General features: G+C 37.9%; 1 protein-coding gene across 1 annotated transcript in view; it reads right to left on the bottom strand.

Annotated features, from left to right (window-relative positions):
• Positions 1-1,071: 1,071 nt before the first annotated feature.
• Positions 1,072-18,881, bottom strand: part of LOC139468056 (growth factor receptor-bound protein 2-like) — a 28,012-nt gene continuing 10,202 nt past the window's right edge. The window contains exons 3-5 of the mRNA XM_071249755.1: positions 16,810-16,935; positions 14,399-14,570; positions 1,072-12,874 (exon numbers count right to left, since the gene is read on the bottom strand). Coding sequence (XP_071105856.1) covers positions 12,710-12,874; positions 14,399-14,570; positions 16,810-16,935 — 463 coding nt within the window. The 3' untranslated portion in view covers positions 1,072-12,709. The remainder of the gene's footprint in view (positions 12,875-14,398; positions 14,571-16,809; positions 16,936-18,881) is intronic.

The raw sequence follows: 18,881 nt of genomic DNA, 5'->3' as shown, positions 1-18,881 counted from the left end.
ATCAAGGTAGACATTTCCAAATTGGGTGGAACCAAGGGATACATGAATGCTGCTGAGACCAAGAATAACAATATTGGAAGAAAGCCCACATTGCAGGCCTTAGGGGTTTCCTATTCTGGTGGAGCCCCTTGGGTGCCCAGCTCCGTTGGTTGCCAAAAGGTGCCTTGTCTTGCTGGTGATGCCTGTCATCGTGCCCTTGGGGATAAGTGCTCATACTGTCAATCACTGGTTTGCCTGGTTCAAACTCGACTTACAGACTTATCTGACTTTGGCATTAAATAATGTCACTCACCAACTCATCTCACTCCGTCGCGACTAACGGGTGGTCAGACTTGCTGACTTGGTTGATGCATGTCATCATTCCAATTGCGTGGATCGATGCTCATGATATCAATCACTGGATTGTCTGGTCAAGACTTGCTTATTTACAGACCGCCATCATATAGCTGGAATATTTCTGAGTGCTGCGTTAAACAAACAATGAAACACTCACTCCATCTCAATCACTCACTCCATCACCCACCACAAACTGCACAAAAATAACAACTCACAAATAAAGTATGTATACAATTTATTGTACAGATAAACCTCTGATACGCACACACTAAAATTATCTACGTCGGAGCCAAATGATGTAAGCATGTATATATCAAAATGACAGCTACGGTTACAGTGAGAACTGTCATATAAACGCACAATATATAAAAATACGGGCTCTTGTATGCTGGCGGACATTGGCAACAGGAACACAGCCTGTACACTGCAATGACTACGGCCAACACACACTGCATGTAGGTAATCCTGTTAGCATTGTACACTAGTCGCTGAAAAACACATTGGGTAATGTCTAAATCCAAAAGTCCCCTAATACAGAATGCATTCCCGAGCCATCATATCTTACAATAGACTTGACACAAGCGTAGATAAGACTGCAGTAAGTATGGTGGGCATGAGGTATAAATCACTCCTGACTACACATTTGGGGGTAAATTAGGGACTGACTACTTGATATTACCAGGATGGGGGGGGGTATGTGGGTGAGAAAAAAAAATCCCCCCCCCCCCACACACACACACACAAAAAAATAAAAATAAAATAAAATAATTGTAATTTTTGTTACGCTTTACATGCTGGATGTTCTCATTATTTAGTTCCTTTCAAAGAAAATAGGTTTTGCTTTCAGTCTCGAACCCCTCCATTTCCCCAGATGCTATATAGTCAGTCCCTTAACATTGGCACATCACAGAGGCTACCATTGTACTGCAGGACTTGCAGGACCCAGGACATATATAATATACCTTTACTCCAAAACTGTCAACAAACATGTCGATATACTTCAGCAGTGTTGAACTCATGTCAAAGATGGTCCACAAGAGACTGATATCATATTCCCATATATATTTCATCAGCAACATGGTACATTCATACTACAGTGGCATCAATGGATCTATTTAATTTACAAATTACTCACAAGTAGTCTCTATTCAGTTAGTGAGGGAGTTGGATTTTACGCCACTTTTAGCAATATTCCTGCAATTTCACGTAAGAGAGGACACTAGAAATGGTCTTCGCACATTGTACCGAAGTGGGGAATTGAACCCTGGTCTAGCGAACTCTTTAACCACTAGGCTACCCCACCACCCAAGGTTTCTATTGCCAACATTGTTTCCATGGTAATAAGAATGAAACCCTATCTAACTTTTCAGGTACCGTATTTTCTTGAGTATAGTGCGCACCCATGTATAATGAGCACCCCCCTCTAGCGGGTTGAATATTTTGGAAAACGAGAATCTATTTATATTTGGGCAAAGGTTTCTTCACTAAGTCCAAGGACACTTTCTATAAATTTCTACAAGATAATGATGCCATCAATAACCCTTTTTCAGAAAACAAGCATATTTGCTTAAAGGCAAGTTATTTATAGTGTTAGTGTTGTGTTAGTGTGATAATCAATTCATATACACAGTGAAATCTGGTTATTCCAGAACCCATAAAATCCAGAACATTTACATCAAGTTTACAGGAACATTCATTTGTTACTCTGGAAACATGTTCATCTGGACGATTTCTATGGGAAATCATATCGTCCGGATTAGAAGGGTTTCAATTAAGATCACTCACCCAAGTTAATAGAGTATAATACTTCAAGTATTATATACAGTGCAAATAATTGTACAAGCTCAGTAAAAGCAGTAGCTTCTGTTAATGTTACTATTAGTCAAGTACAATTATTCAGCATATTCAACTGGAACAACGTATTGGTAATATTGAAATCATTTCTTATTTAACACATGAAAGCTCAGTATTGTTATAACAGTACTTCTGATCACACTAATAGCAGTGAAGGACAGGCTTCAGGATGAAGTTCAATACCTTCAAAGATGCTGTCACGTGGACAAAGCCTCATCACTAGAGGTGGGTATTTTCTCTTTACTTCGATTCATTCTAACATGTCAATACTGCAGGACAATTCCACGTTCTTATATCATACATACTACTCAAAAGAAGTTAAACAACACCCAATTCTTTCATGTCAGGTGATGAAGGAGTAAGCATAAACTGCAAATGTGTTCCTCATAAAGAAGACGTTGACATCCATATATTCTCTTCCATATGATTAATCTGTCATGTCATGACAAATTAACTCTAGTAATATTAAAGAATTGGCTGTTCTTTAACTTTGAGTAATATATATAATATATATCTAATGTCTCTCTGTTTCCTCTTATAGTGACGTTAAGTCCATGCCTGTTTATCTCAGGTGCAGAAATACTTGCAATAAAACAATATAGACATAAGCAGGGCACTAACTTAGTGACATCGAGTACCTGTAAGCCAGTTTCTTGAGGACACAACTTGTACTAAGTCTTGTATAATCAGAGCATTAAGGCGACAGGTTTAATATTGAAAAAGTAAACTTTCTGTGTGAACAATGAAAAGGTTTGAAAATCTTCCTTTGGAAGTGGACCAAAATTTGATCTTTATACTGATCCTAGAATAGATTCCAATTGACTTGAAAAATTACAAAATAGTACAAAGTACAAATACTAATTTGATCATGTCAATTTCGTCAACCCAAAAATCTGACACCATTTGGGAAACAAAGAAATTTAAACCTCCTCATTACAAAAGTGGAATATATTGACATGATGAACTCGTCTCTCCTGGACACAATGATAAAATTACAAAAATGTTTCAATTTGATGGGGTAAAATACCTGTCCAAAATATTTACAAAATAGGCAGCTATTTTGAACTGAAACGGAATAATTCTTTTTTTTTTACTGTTCTAAAACAAAATGGTCCCTGAAACCTAAAGTATGTCATAATTATTCTTTGTAAGAAGTCAATTTTCAAATTTTAACATTTTTAAAGAAAGCAAGCAAAATCATAAATTCATAAACTCAAACATCCATCCTCATAAGAAAAACAGCAGTTGTATGAAAATTTAGGATTATGATGTACTGGAGATGACTTCGAAAGCAACCATCATTCACAGGCTGAAACAGCCACATGAGGGGGAACAAACCAGACAGAACAAGTCGGGTCTACACAACAGGAGGAGAGGATCACACAGCTCTATATCCTCCACAACACTGGAACTCATGGGCAGGCCTATCAGACAAAATGAGCAAAACGTCCAATGCTGACAACTTTGCATGGTACAAAACATATATCAACATTGCAGACAAATATTACTTTATGCAATGATGATCTGATGTGAAGAGCAAGTTTGGTTTAAAGTCACACCTTAACAATATTCCAGGGCGCACATGCACAAAGCGATCTTAGTGTTGATATCGCAACTCCCATACTTTAACATAGGCTTAACATAATCTTAACGCTAAGATGGCTTTGTACAAGTGGGCCCAGGCATATAGGACACACAGAAGGGCTTACCTTTTGCACCAAGTGTGGAATCGAGCCTTGGTCCTCTGAGCCAATACTTTAACCACTAGGCTACCCACCTACCTCCCAAGGTTTAGCAATAAGTGTTTAAAGTAAGCAAGGAATAGTTAAGTCATGCCATAAATATGCTAAAAACTGTCACTTTAGCAGCACAGACAAAGCTACATGAATATAGCACTTTGTCAAATACTGATCTTTGGCTATATGAGTGAGGGACAGTATTTGTGAGTTAGTGAGTGAGCGGATGTAACAGTACTTAGTTATCTCATGGCATGTCAGATTAATGTGGGAACAAATCTCAAAGAGATAGACGTCCTATTTAACACTTTACCCAGATCCTGGCCTGGGTAAGGGAGGCAACTCTACACAAACATTGCAGGGCCTTAGAAATTCTGCATCTTTCAACACTGCTGACAAATGAGCTGCTGGTTTCAACAGTTAAATAACTGCTTTACTATGAACACTGATAGCAAGTAAATGAGAACAAGACATGTAAGAATTCATATTTCAATGGAGTGAGTGAGTGAGTGAACAGACTTAATACTGTCCATCACCCATAGCAAATTCACATCACAGGGGACACACAAATAGTACAAATGCAATACAACCACATTGTCCACACAGACTGTATCATGTTCATCTGATGCTTATCAAGGGCTTTTACCCTCCACAGTCATCACTGACAATGGGGCTGTATTTGTACAAAGTGTGTGGGAATATTCAGAGTTCTGCCTCTGTCATAGTCACAGTCAGTCCCTGCTGTATTCCATGGCAAAAACACAATCTAAATTCTGCAGTCCAAATGAGTAAATTCTGCAACCAAATTTTAATAATTCTGCATACAATTCTGCAACCTTTTAAGTTCAGATTTTGTGAATGTCGTAGTTTTGACCTGGTTGACTTGTGGTGGGCATTTTTATGATAAACTTATACAAGGCAAGAATAGCTTATGGATGTGAATCTGGAGATCATTGGTGTGAACATACAGACATGCAATGAACCAAAGTCAATTTCACTTCAAAAACATAATAACATTTACACGTTTAAAACCAGCTTTTGACTCACATGTTAAACTTCTGCAGTGTATTTGTCGAATTCTGCAGCTGATATAGGCAAACTTCTGCATGAGTTCTGCACAAAAAGCGATTTTCTGCAAGATAGGTACATTTGTGCAAAATATTCGGAAACCGCAAATCACGGAATACAGCGGGGACTGTACAATACACATTTAAACACAAACTGATCAACAGTCTGCAACAGTTGGCAAACACAATACAAAGATAATGAGGACACTTAAATCAATAATTAATGATCAAATCAATAATTTCTAGTTGTGATGCTGAATACAATGGAACCTTGGTAAAACAGATCTTGCTATTGTGGACATGGTGGAAATCTCAACTTCTGAAAGGTCACACACAAAATAATTTTCTTTAAAACACAATGTCTTGTTAATCTGAATTAGATTTAATTTTTTTTAGTTCATACTTACGATGTGTACAAATCTGGATTAAAGAGGTTCAACTGTATTCAGGTCACATAATCTATTGACATATAATCAGACAAGTTTATCAATCATTTACACAAACAACTTGTTCTCAAAAGAACATGTGAACTCTAAGCATTGTAAGAGGGTGACACAATATTGGATCATCAGAACAACATGAATTGCAACTACGGTTTCCCTTTAGTTTATTCTTTGGTTTAGTCATAATGCATCATCACATATGTATCAACAGATTCATGATGAGAATTATTATAATTTTGACATAAATTTACTCATTTATCATTACATTATTGATGAGTTTCAACAGATCATTACAAGACCGAACCCCTTGGAGTCGACACAATAATGCAACCATCTTCATCTTATTGTACAGCCAATGAATTGTGAACTGATATCACAAATGTGAAGGGAATTTTGATTGGGCAAGATATGCTACCAACTGATTGGCTAGGCACGTCCACATGACACACAGTCAGCCATATCATCAGCTGCAGATAAACAACTATTTTAAGATTTGGAGATTCAAGTCATTGTACAAAATTTTAGAAAAATGAGCCTAAAAAGAAGACAAATATACTACTCAAAAGAAGTTAAACACCAATTCTTTACATTTGACTATAGGTAATCTGTTACGTCATGATTTTTATTATGATATTTTTCATATGACTATAGTTAATCTGGTTTGTCATGACAGCTTAACTATAGTCATATGAAGAAATTGTGTGTGCTTTAACGTCTTTTGAGTAGCATAGATTGTTTCTCTCGCTGTCATTATTTAAAATACAGTGTAAAAACATAAATCACCAGCCACCCTACACCTCGATTCAAGAAATGAGGGCTGTTTGCAGAGATGAGAATCTTCTGCGGATCTGTGAATTTCCATGAATTTTAGTGACCACAAATTTGTTAAAATCTGATGGCTTCCCCTATAAACAGCTCCAGATTATTGACCAGGCTCCATTGCAAAGATGTGTCAGGTAAAAAACAAATATCCATTCTCCTCCCTGTGTCTGTGAGGAGGGGTACCGGCATGCAGTCAAGCACTATTGTGTCATACACGGAAATCCAATTTTCTGTGACATCAATGTAAGATCAGATCCTGACCGATTCCTTTTTTCATGATCATTTCTCAGATTAAATGTAGCACTTTTTCAGGATGTCTTGAAGAATTCCTAGATATCAAGATCCCAAATAGTGGTTTCAAAGAGTTGACCCGATAAGCTTGATCAATTCTTCAAGACCTCTTATCCAACACCACTTATCTGTCAAAAGTGAGTATCTCTTTAAACATTTCTTTAGTTATAACACTGTTTGTTACCTTAATAGGTTAGGAATGCCAAAAGTGTCTTAGGTCAAAGAAATTTGAAAAGTCTGGGGAAGACACACAGATGAAGAGCTGACACACTAAAGACCATAGTCAGGATTTGAACCCAAGATCAGCAGATCCTGTCATGGTAAAGGGATGCAACTCTGCTTACGATAACTATACTACACCTGATTATGTCAAAACTTCAAATGATGTCACTGTTTCTCATCAACATGATCAAGTCAAACGCAATAGTGCTGGTCTGACCCACTGACTACTATATTCGACGTAATAAGCGCCCCGCTCTAATAAGCGCCCACAGCGACATTTGAAAAGATATTGGCTAGTGAACAATCCCAATTAGCACCCCTTTCAATTAATCAATGTACACGAGACTTATTTATTCGCGTATAATACGCACTCGTGCACCCTTGATTATGGGCATTTAATTCTGGAAAAATATATCTGTCGTACATAAACATTTCAGGCTGTCAGCATAAAGCATGAAATTTATCTTTCAACTGTTTTTTTCACTAAAATAACATTCTAATAAGAGAACCCTATTTCTAATTTTGAGAGCGCCCTGGGCGCTTATTACGTCGAATACGGTAAGTCAGCTGATTCACTTCACTTCCTCTACATTCTGCCGCTACCGATATCTTCATGATCTCCATGTTTGGTCAGCAATATCACATGTCGGATTGTTCCCTTTAACCAATTCTCTTATTCAGAAGGAAAAAAGTCATGACAAAAAAGGTGTGTTTTTCCCCTGCATCAACAACTCGTGAAAATTCAACGTGGAGTTGTCCGTAACATTTAACAATGGTCAACTCTGTACACATATGTCTCCAAAGCTGCATAACAAGCAGATAACATCACTGGTAACCATGGTAACATTTCAACAAGGAATGTTGACCTATGAAGGTTTAATATTGGCAAATTGAGCTGTGATCCTTTGTACATAACACTCACATCAATGCCATTTTTCACACAATTCTGCAATTGATTCTAGTACTACTCATAATTATCATAGTTTTCAAAACCATAGTGCTTGCGGTCAAATTTATGAATAAGAAAAATTATTTTGACCAATTTTGAAGTCAATTTTATTCATGAAATAAGTCAGACTTGATATGAGATAAAAAAGATTATATTTATATAAATGATTTGTAATAAGTAATAAAAAAATCTCTCACTGTAATGGCTCAATATAATCGACTGTACAAGCCGGCTTGATAAGTCTCAAATAAAAGTAGACTTACACCCATCATATTTGTCCCTTAATAATCCGCTATCAGGTTCATAAGCTCCTGTTTAGTTTAAATCAGCGAAGTTGCTGCTGTTGAACAGAATGAGAATGTTGTAACGAAGACTCAACATCTCTTCCTCATGCTCAATTGCAATGTGGAGGTGCAAACTGTTCTACAATCGAGATAATTAACACTTACTGAACATTGTTAACAAACAAGAAGTTAAAACCTATTGTGAGTGACCCTAAATCATGCCTGGTTCAAAATAACACATTGGACGAAGCTGAGTTGCTGAAGCTGAGTGGTACATATTGTTATCCTTACCTGAAAGTTTCAGTGGTTGAGAAATGTTACAACCAATTTGCCAAATTCAAACAGGATGCTCCCCAAATATACTACTAAAAAAAAGTGGAACAACCACCAAATTCTTTCATATTTCTGATTAACTACAGTAATATGAAAGAATCAGTTGGTCCTTAACTTATTTTGAGCAGCAGGTAAAATGTTACTGCTCTGTATCTGTAAACTACCGATCCTAATTTACAAAACCTTATTTCATGCATATGTTATGCCAAAGTCACATCAGACATCATCATCATCATCATCATCATCATCATCATCATCATCGTATTCACAATTAGCCTGCCATACTGGATACTACATTTCTTCTGAACATGTATGACTTGTCAAAGGCCAAAATAACGATCACTTGAACAGTCAATCATGTAGTCTTAAAAGATGTGATAGTGACAAGCGTAATCCATACCGAACAGCTAAAGTCGGGTCCAATACACACAAGAAGTTAGGTCTTCTATATACATGCTGAGATTAGTAACCTTCTAGCAGTGGAATGAAATTTGCCAAGGAAATCTAATATTGTACATTTTGTAAGACTCTCTGCCTGGCTTGGTCACCTTGAGTATTGTGCCTATGACAAATATACATACAATCACCATGACTACACATGGTGATACACAGGCCCATTCTCTGCAGCAAAATACAGTATGGTTCTAATCCAGTTCTACCTGAAGGTTCTTGCTCAGGTGACTCTTTTTTCTTACATACCTTTTTTCGTTTCAAGTTTTATCATATTTTATTTACTAATGACCAGATGAAACTGTAGTTCAGACAATTAACTTACGAAATAAGAAAAGCCCTATATCTGTTTTTTTAAATTACAAAAAGTTAAAAACTGATGAGAAAGTCATGCACGTACATCACAAGATGGATGTGCCCAGTGGGGATTCCAGGTCAGAATTGGTCTCCAGCAACCGTTGCTGGTAAAAAGGGGCAACGAATGGATCGGGTGGTCCAACTTTGTGACTTTGTTGATAGTATATCACTGGATTGCCTGTAGGGCTGGGACAGTAACTTGATTGGCTGGGTCCTGAGTAGGACCCAGGTACCACACAACTACCTGGACCCATGGTTAGTCACGTGATATACTGTTTCATGACATTAACAAAAAATAAAACTCCATGGTTACACTACAAGTCACTAATTTCTTTCTGACTATGCAAGCATTCATTCTGAATTTAATATGTACGAGTAAGGACAAAGCGTCTATGCATGATCAGATCTTTTTACATATCTAAATAGTTTTTGCCAGGGCTGCGGTAACACAATTCCTACCGGGTATTTTGATATTTTGTACCCAACTCGTGAGAGTAGGGCCAGGTAATAGGGTGTTGGATACCTGGGTAGTACATTTGGAATCATTCCAGCCCTAGTTGCCTGGTCCAGACTTGATTGTTACCTTCATATTGCTGGAATATTGCCGAGTACGCCATTAAACAACAAACATTACATATATGTCTCCGTATCAGTAATGTTCCTATCCTTCGCCATACAGGATCATAACGATCTTGTTCTATAGGACCCCATGACAACAGCTGTCCACAATATTTACATCAACAATATAGATGTCTTAATGCTGATTAGCTAGTAACCATGGTAACCAAAACAATCATATTTCCGATTCTCCTCCAGAATACTTCTCAAACAAAATGCCACTTGTGCATCCCTGTATGTTCCATTGAATATACATCTTATTTATCAACTTTCTTAGCACAAAGAGTCATTTTTTATCATGAAATGACATCACCAAGATCTTCAATATGAAGTCTCCACAGACTACGACAGCAGTGACTCATGTCATTCTACTGTCCACGTAACAGATGGTGAGGTTAGCATGGTTAGGGCTGCAAAGATGCACTTCATCACGGACGATGATTCTTCACTATACTACATCTCAGTAAGATGCAAGATAAGGAACTCTCAAACACAATCTGTGAGTGAAGGAGTTCGATTAAACGTGATTTGAACAACAATTTAGTTCTATCACAACAAGTCAGCTTGATGTGGGAGGAAAGCCCACCAAAGTGATGCAGGTCTTAGAAGTTTACCACTCTGGTGCACAAACCTAGAAGCATCACCAGACCAAACGTGGGATTTGAACCCACAATCATTGGTGTCGGCATTCCTAAGAGACACAACTCTGCACAGCAAATTGCGACAACTTAGAGTGAGTGCGTATGGTTTCTGCGCCGCTTTTAGCAATATTCCAGCAATATCACAGCAGGAAGACACCAGAAATGGGCTTCACACATGGTACCCATGTTGGGAATCAACCCTTGGCCGACCCGGGTGACAAGCTAACGCTTTATCGGTTTGGCTACCCAACCGCCCCACGACATCTTAGATGACTGAGCCACTTGTTGAAATGAGTGAGTCAAGAAATAAACATGCTTTGTCATCAATGCATAACTGCCTGTTGATATGATGGAGCATTGGATACTGTAATAATCACTCTTGTCCAAGCACTAAAAAAAGAAACCTATTACTTTCCTTCTGGGGATGAGGAATTTAGTCTTAAATTAACAAATGACCTATTGACATCAATGTGTACTGAGTGAGTGAGTGAGTTGGGTTTAACGTCGCTTTTAACAGTATTACAGTTATATCGCGGCGTGTCAGCTTAATGTGGGAGTAAAGCCCTAAGTGATGCAGGTTTCAGACGTTTACCACTTCGGTGAAACCCACGAGCACGGTTATGGTGCTGACAAACCTAGAAGCATAATCGGGGAGAACTGGGATTCGAACCCACAATCATAGGTTTCTGGCGTGTCCAAGGGACGCAACTCTGCACAGCGAATCGCGGCGCCTTTAGACAACTGGGCAACCCGTGCCCCCTGATGTGTACGACGACGAAGTGTTGTGATGTACCGTTAGTTCAGTGAACCATGACAGTCCTACATCTACATGTCATCTTTCATTCACTGTCACTCACTCTACACTATAGCTACAAAGTAGTAGTTAGGATTATTCTAGAATTCTGAGTACCAAGGGTAAAATACATCATATATTTCTTACTCCTAAAGATGAACACAAAACACATGTCTTTGTGTCAAAATACATTCAACTCCAGTCATACTTTAATATGTTTATGAAGGATATGGTGTACTTTCACAAACATTTGAGAAGAGAACATGTTTCTGTGAACTGCATTAATCATTTGGAAGTTGAAAAGCCTGTTTTTAAAAAAAATTCAAGGATTTTCCAAGCTCTTTATCCTAATTCATTGGGCCTTGCAAAGTATTTTTTTCAAATTTTACTTTTTAAAAATAGCCTGATCATGATCCAAGCCTTAATTATTACATTTATTCAACTTTGTTAAAGTGCTTTTCTAAGTATTTTCAGATTTTAGGCTTTTCAATAAGACTCTTAACCCCATTTGAACACTACTGAACCAACCTGATGCGTGACATGCAAGATGAGCAGGAAAGATTGTTCTCGCAAACCTGACTTTAACCTACACAACATATACAAACAAATACACATACGAGCCAAAAATGATAGGTGACGGCACAATTCCTGGATCTCAAAGTCATAATCATAATAATCATATACAATAAGCATGGAAAACAGAACAATGATCATAATAATTGCTCCTTTTCTCAGTCTGTATCAGTTTTTTGTTGAATAGGTATAACCATGGCAACCATGTACACTATGGTACATACTGCAATACAAGGATCACAATATGGTACATTCTGCAATACAAGGATCACATTACGGTACATACACTTTTGTTCTTATGCATCTCAATACGAATCATATTGTTGAACCCTAACATTCAGACATATCTTAGTATGAACTGTTTTGTTAAACACGAGTGTTCAGATGTACTGATTTGAACCGATCGTTACACCCTAACATACAGACACATCTCAGTATGAACTAGTGATTTAAACCAATTGTTACACCCCTTACATACAGACATATTTTCATCATCATCCCTATCATCATCATCCCTATCACTACATCCTATCAACACTGATCAACCAGGTAAATCTCAATATGTTCAGCTGATGTATTACAACTCATCTCTACCTGTAACAGCAGCGGAACCAGATAACACGACTTCACAAGCCTCTATAGTATTTTTCTTCTTTTTTTTGTTTTGTTGTAAAAATCAATATCGACCATTTAAACAAAGTATGACAATCCTTCTACAGTACCCAATGACAATGACATATAAGGAGAGTATGGGTAAATAGTCAAACATCCCCTCTACTGATCAGGTGCGTGGTCTCGAGGTGGAACAATGGCATCGGTTGACCAAGGAGCGTGATCTAAACAGAGTGTCTTTCGTTACACCACAATGTCCTGCAAACTGATGTCACAAACCGCACTGAGCTCCAAAGTCAAATTTGTCAACTCTTCGCGAGAGTTCCTCTTATTCCTGGACGTATGACGCAGGGAACAATCCTGTCTTGCCATCCTTCTCTCCCTTCCACCAGTCTTTGTCCACCTTCTGTATCAGCTTGACCGTATCGCCCCTGCTTAGTGGCAGTTCCTCGTCTTCTTGGGGGGAAAAATCAAACAATGCCTTGACAAAGATCTGGAATCAGAAACAAGTCAGGATGATTTATGGTACCTATATCTACAGAGATTTATCTGGCATTCCAAACCTAGTCCCTTTGCCAGGTACCGGTAAGTTGGGGCAAAAATTTAGATTATTTTAACTCATTATTTCCTTCATTACAGAGGTATTTTAGTCATTCTTTCAATGTTTGTTTGTTTGTTGTTTTACGCCGCACTCAGCAATATTCCAGCTATATGACAGCGATCTGTAAATAATCGAGTCTGGACTAGACAATCCAGTGATTGACATCATGAGCATCGATCCACACAATAGGGATACAATGCAACCAAATCAGTGAGCCTGACCACCCGATCCCGTTAGTCGCCTCTTACCACAAGCATAGTCGCCTTTTACGGCAAGCATGGGTTGCTGAAGACCTATTCTACCCCGGATCTTCACAGGTCTCTTTCAATGTAATAATGTAAAATCAAGGTTAAAAGCATCTTCATTGATCCTATCAGTGAAATACAAGTTACCCTAACCAAGCATTAGTAATAAGGCTCCATAAATGTTTCTAAATGTGTCTTGGTACATTTTTCTGAAAAGTTAGGAGAGAGGCAGGACACTGTAAACATGGTCCACCAGGAACACTTTTTATTTTATCTACCAAGAACATCAACAGAACAAGTGGGAACACTTGGTTCTTACATACAATGTGAGTATTATTTTGTGGATTACAGACCTATGCTTCATAAAATCATGTCATATAATCCAGGAAATTCGAAAAATATTTCGTTTCATTTGCAATAAAAAACGACAGATGCACAGAGTGTAAAGTGATTCTCAGATGCCTGAGAAACATTTTATTTTTATTTTTTAGCCTAACTGGTACATCAGGTTGTCACAGACAAACCAGTAACTGACAGCATGAGCATCACACAATATTGTTACTACCATGCTTAGTGTAGTTCCCTAAGGGAGGTAACTCTCCTGTGAAGGGTGGCCCTAGCAAACTGGCTTGTCGCAAATAGTGAGTATGGTTTTACGCTGCTATTAGCAATATTCCAGCAATATCACGGCGGGGGACACCAGAAATGGGCTTCACACATCGGACCCATGTTGGGAATCGAACCCGGGTCTTCGGCGTGACGAGCAAACGCTTTAACCACCAGGCTACCCGACCGCCCCTCGTCGCAAATACAGTTACATGAATAATCTGGTTGTCATTAGGCTTGAGCATACGAAACCATATCTAATAGCATGAGCAACAGCGACACAACTCATATCAATTATTAAGGTTCAGCATGCTCAGGTTGTTTCTCAAAGGAAGGAATAATTACTATACAGTCTATAAACCTGTAACCATGGTAACAGGAGCAGAGATGACAAGACACTTTTGATACTGCAAATATACCACTCCAAAATGACTTTGATAGAGTTAGTCAGATATATTTGAATATACACTTGACATATTAAGAAAATCGTTTTTGTTTATCTTGGTAAGATAAAAATGTCCCTATCAGAAGTGGAGTAGCATATAATAATAAGGAAATGACCTACTTCTTTGTTGGCATCCACCATGTCCTTCAGGTAAATTGTCTGTCCTCGGCTCACTGATGCTGTGCGATGGTAGGTGATTAGGTCATTGAGAGAGTTGAATTTCACCACCCACATAAAATACTTTCCTGATCCGTCACGCAAGACCTTAAAATGCTGAACATTTTCTTGGAATCTGAAGCAGCAGAAAAATGGAAACAATTGACTGGTTGTGTGAGGGATTTAACGCTGTTTTGAACGTTTTTTCAGTTGCATCACGGCATGTCAGGAGGAAAGCTCAAAGTGATGCAGGTCTTTGACATTTACCACTTTGGTAAAACCCATGAGCGCAGGTATGGTGCTGACAAACCAAGAAACATAACCAGAGCAAATCTTGGAATCCAAAGGTGCAACTCTCCAAAGGAAATTGTGTCATCTAAGATGACTGGCTGTTACAAGAGTGAGTGAGTGAGTATGTTTTTACTCCGCTTTTAACAATTTTCCAGCAATATCATAGGGTCAACAAGAAAAAAAAGTGAGAGTGGCTCACTAATACCCCCGACCCGCCTAGTGTGTCAGTAGTTTCAAATTAAATAGCGAGGATAGGGTTAGGGTTTGAAAAATTCATAAAAAATGGAAAATTAACAAAAAACAAAAAAATTTTCTTTTGACTGCACACCTCCATATGACACAGATTATATGTACTAAGTTTGAGATGAATCCACTGAATAGTTTAAGAGAAATCGTGCGGACAAAGTTTTCGGACGGACATTTGGGTTTGAAAAATTCATTAAGAAAATGGAAAATTAATAAAAACATTTTTTTTCTTTTGACTGCACCCCTCCATATGACACAGATTATATGTGCTAAGTTTGAGATGAATCCACTGAATAGTTTAAGAGAAATCGCGAGGACAAAGTTTTCTGATGGACGTTAGGGTTTGAAAAATTCATTAAGAAAATGGAAAATTAATAAAAACATTTTTTTTCTTTTGACTGCACCCCTCCATATGACACAGATTATATGTGCTAAGTTTGAGATGAGTCCACTGAATAGCTTAAGAGAAATCGCGCGGACAAAGTTTTCGGACGGACAGACTGACGGACGGATTCTTGGTATAACAATTTGTCGGGGGTATAACAAAAATGGTGTGACGAGGGTGACAAGCTAAAGCCCTTACTACCAGGCTGCATCGCTGCCCCAGCTGATACATGTAATGAGACTTACAACATGTACAATACCATATACCGTATTCGACGTAATAAGCGCGCACAGCGCTCTCAAAATTAGAAATAGGGGGCTCTTATTAGAATATTATTTTGGTGAAAAAAATGGTTTAAAGATACATTTCATGGTTTATGCTGACAGCCTGAGTGTTCATGTACAACAGATATATTTTTCCCGAATTTAATTGCCCATAATTAAGGTTGCATATAACACACGAGTGCGTATTATACGTGAATAAATAAGTCTTCTGTACATTGATCAATCGGAATAGGTGGTAATTGGGATTGTTCACGAGCCAATATATTAGCAAATATCGCCCTGGGCACTTATAAGAGTGTGGCGCTAATTACGTCGAATACGGTAATACTGAACAACAGGTTGTGCCGAAACCTGTGAGTCAACTTGCCAAGTTACTTGACATCAGTTCCAGTAGAAAAAAGTATGACTAGTAGTAAAAAAAAAGGCTAGTAGTATAAAATAAGGGCTATCTTTAGCTGATGTTGCTAGACATGTCAGATAGAAATTATACAAGTCTTTTGTTTTAGACAGATCGTTCAATTAGCAGACTGCGCTTGTTGTAAGAGGCGACCAAAAGGACTGAGAGGTCAGGCTTGCTGACTTGGTTGATGCATGTCATCATATCCAAAATATGTAGATCGATGCTCATGATTTCAATCACTGGATTGTCTGGTCCAGACTCAATTGTTTACAGACTGGCGTCATATATCTGGAATATTGCTGAGTGTGCCGTTAAACAAAGAAACAAACAAAGAAACAAACAAGACCCACAACCTCTGACACGTCATAGACAGGTGATCTCTCACCTATACCCAGTTCATTTGTTTGTTGCTATACCGCACTCAGCAATATTACAGCTATATGATGGCAGTCTGTAAATACCAGAGTCTGGCCAAAACAATCCAGTGATTGATATCATGAGCATAGATCTACCCAATTGGCAAGCCAATCAGCAAGTCTGACCACCCAATACCGTTAGTCGCATCGTACGACAAGATTGGTCGACTGAAGACCAATTCTAACCCAGATCTTCAAGGGGACAAGCATGGCTTGCTGAAAACCAATTCTAACCCGCATCTTCAAGGGGACAAGCATGGCTTGCTGAAGACCAATTCTAACCCGGATCTTCATGAAGGTGACCTGCACCCTGTGACATCAGTTAAACAAGTTTTGGGGTTTCCATGACTTACTTGACAGAAATTGAAAACTCTCCTGGAGCACTTTCACTGTTGCGCACAAGGAAAGCCCCATCTGGTTGGTAGGAAGGCAATAATTTCCTTTCTGCTTCCAAGCGTGAAATACTGCCAATGTACCAGCTGAAATGAACATAGTTTTGACATTGAAAATGAAATAAATATGAGAAATATGTTCATAAAACCGTGACTGGTCATGTTCAACAGTTTACTGTCATCATATGCATCAGTATCAGCACTAACACATATTCTACATATTCAACATCTGGAACCCCTTCAGTTGCAGAATAAAGAAAAAATCAGAGCTATAGATCTGCGTCTGCTTGCGTCTCCCTCTCAGGGAAGCCATTTTTATTTGCAAAAACTAGCATTGTAAGAATGGCACTATTTTTTTAATCACCAATCAGTGACTGTTCAAGATACAATATGTACATTGACTATGCACAATACACTTTTCAATTGGCATCTAGTATGTTTGTCGCACAAGCTTTCTCCGAATGTAACTGTTGGTAAGTGAATTTCGCAATCATCCGATACACAATCATGTCATCTAACAGTTGTAATATACACAATCGTTTGATCTAATGGTTGTAATATATGCATTAAGTATATTTTAATGGCGTATTTATAGTTTTTGTTGCGTATTTGATGTCCATGGATTTGATTTGTCTGCGTATTTCAGTTTATTTAAAGCGTATATTACACAAGCAGCTTAAGCAGCTTATCTCGAGCTCTGAAAATAGTGCCACAGCACTGAAGCTCAACTGGATATTTAGTCAACAGTTTAAAACTGCGCGGCGTTAAACAACAAACAAACAAATGAACTGTTTCACCTGCTTGATAAAGGTGTTAGGATCTACACTAATTGTAATAAAGAAGCTGTTCATCGATAGAACTTGTCTTACTTAAACAGTTTAAAATGTCAATAAAGGTAGATATTTAACAATTTAACAAAAGTTGCTGTCAGCATTTATAAACCAAATATGTTCTGCAATAATGAGGACTAAAACGAGCACTAAAATCTAATGACTGGAACAAAAAATGATGTAATCAAAAGATAAAAGAGTCAGCTCCTTCAGTCTGGCATTTTCAGAGAAGACGCTTACAGATCCAAATAAACATTTTGTTAGAACACAAGAGCATGGTCATAAACTTATCATATGCTGATAAAAAGGTAAAAAATTAAAATAATGTAAAATTGGAACATACGTGTTTACATACCAAATTTCATTATATTTTGCATAAAAGTGACTGAGTAACCATGGTTATGGTCATAACAGTGAGCTAAAACTATATATTACATCGGCAATACTGCAGCCATCTCACATACGGCCATAACAAGCTTCAGCTTTCAGTACTGCAGCCATCTCACATACGGCCATAACAAGCTTCAGCTTTCAGTACAGTCGAAGTGCAACATTCAAGTCAGATCAAATTTTAAATATCAAGAAAATCGGAACATAATGGGTTGAGACCCACAAACCATGCTAACTATACATATACCAAATTTCATTACATTTTACCCCGGGTATTTTAATTTTCGTTGTGTTTATTGTAATTCTTGCATTCAGAAAAGCTGAGTCATGAGTTGTGGCGATCATTTCCCAATGGAAGAAAAAAATGAAGCCACCCCGACCGAAATGGACTATTTTCATCACTGTGGAATGTCGGGGAATCCCAATTACAGTCAAGGGAATTCCCTTTCTGCTCACCTGTATCGTCATGATGTCATCAGGCCTGGTCACAGATTAGTGCTATTTTTCAGTATCAAGCATACCAACAAGGAAACGGAGTTCATACAGATCGCACATCGGTTTTTTGATTCATACCTCAATGAACTAGGATAAAACACATAGGTAATCCTTAATTTTGAACAAAAATGGCTGGATAATTATGACATGAGTGGTTTCAGCTTTCAGCAAGGTCGAGGTGCAAAGGTCAAATACGTTCAAAATTGAAATATGGGGAAAATCAGAACATGTGTGAGTAGACCTCTCCTTACTACACATATAACAACTTGCATTATATGTTGGACAAACATGGCTGTTTAGTAAAATGAAGTTCCGTTT

Source organism: Haliotis cracherodii, unplaced genomic scaffold (genome assembly GCF_022045235.1).
Source record: "Haliotis cracherodii isolate W230 unplaced genomic scaffold, xgHalCrac1.p SCAF_2, whole genome shotgun sequence".
Lineage (NCBI taxonomy): Eukaryota > Metazoa > Mollusca > Gastropoda > Lepetellida > Haliotidae > Haliotis > Haliotis cracherodii.
This window is presented reverse-complemented; position numbering and strand designations above follow the sequence as displayed.